The 1,138-nt window shown below is 39.0% G+C and overlaps 1 protein-coding gene across 1 annotated transcript in view; it reads left to right on the forward strand.

Annotated features, from left to right (window-relative positions):
• The window catches only part of LOC101849458 (neprilysin-like), a 39,105-nt gene that overhangs the window by 6,104 nt on the left and 31,863 nt on the right, over positions 1-1,138 (forward strand). Inside the window, exon 5 of the mRNA XM_013082260.2 lies at positions 506-705. Within this exon, the coding sequence (XP_012937714.1) occupies positions 506-705 (200 nt within the window). The remainder of the gene's footprint in view (positions 1-505; positions 706-1,138) is intronic.

Here is a 1,138-nt window from a genome sequence, read left to right on the forward strand (position 1 = left end):
GTGTGTGTGTGCATAAATATATACTGCATAAGAAGACAGGAAGTAGTAAGAAAGGTTTTTAAAAATGGGTATTTCAATGTAAAGCGCTTTAAGCTACTTTTTTTTTGGAAATGCGCTATATAAATGTTATATATTATTATTATTTATTATTATAAGTCTACCGGAGGGAGTCAAGCAGCATTTTTGTCTAGTCGTGTGGTGTCTCATCAGCCCAAGCCCGTGCGGGGCTGAAACCGGTTTCTAAATTCATGTTCAAATGAGAAATCTAATGTCATATTTGTGATCAGCGCCTTACAAGTAGCAAAGAGTGCTGGTGTGTAAACCACTGTTTTAAATGCACACCAACAATTTTTTGTTTTTTTAATGAATCATTAAAGTAAGATATGTTTGCCTTGTGTTCTTTAACTTTTGACCAGTTCAGACAAGCGTCTAAACGAAAAAAAAATCGGGTCATTGCTGCTTTGATGGACACGCGGCCTTACAGTAATCCTTTCTCCTCATACAGACTGAGCGAGAAGAGCAACAAGAGCAAGATGTCTGGCGGGGTGAAGGCGCTGTTGTTTGTTCTGGTCCTTGCTCTTGTCGCTGTGGTGGTGCTGGCTGTGGTCATCATGCAGATCAGGGACGACGACAAAGAGGCCGTCAGGGTCACACCAGATTCGAATAAAGGCGACAAGATCGATGACAACGGGCAACCAAAGGAAAGTAAGATTAGTTTTCTTTGTTTTATGTTTACTTGTTAAGTCACCAACCAATTCGACACAAATACACGATATTAAAAGGACAAAGGATTTTACTCTAAGCGGGCCCTTGAAAACATCCTTTTTGCAACTCTTTCCGTTTTGTAAAAGCAGCAACACCAAACAAGTTTTTATTTTTGTTTTACATTTGCAGCTGTTTGTTCTAGAACTTACGAAAAGCGTGTCAGTTCCGCGTAAGGCTCATAAGAATATTATAACTTAGTTATAATTAATTCAGTGATTTCCAGTCTTGTGTATTCAACGGAACTTAGCGTATTACCCCTTTCTGTAAGCGTTTTATGGCGCTCATAACTGCTTAAGGTCATATGGTCGCTTTTAAGCACAAGGGAGCGGACCCAAAAAACGCTGTTTTGAGAAAATCGAAGGTAATTTTTTTG

This window comes from Aplysia californica, unplaced genomic scaffold (genome assembly GCF_000002075.1).
Source record: "Aplysia californica isolate F4 #8 unplaced genomic scaffold, AplCal3.0 scaffold00166, whole genome shotgun sequence".
Taxonomy (NCBI): Eukaryota; Metazoa; Mollusca; class Gastropoda; order Aplysiida; family Aplysiidae; genus Aplysia; species Aplysia californica.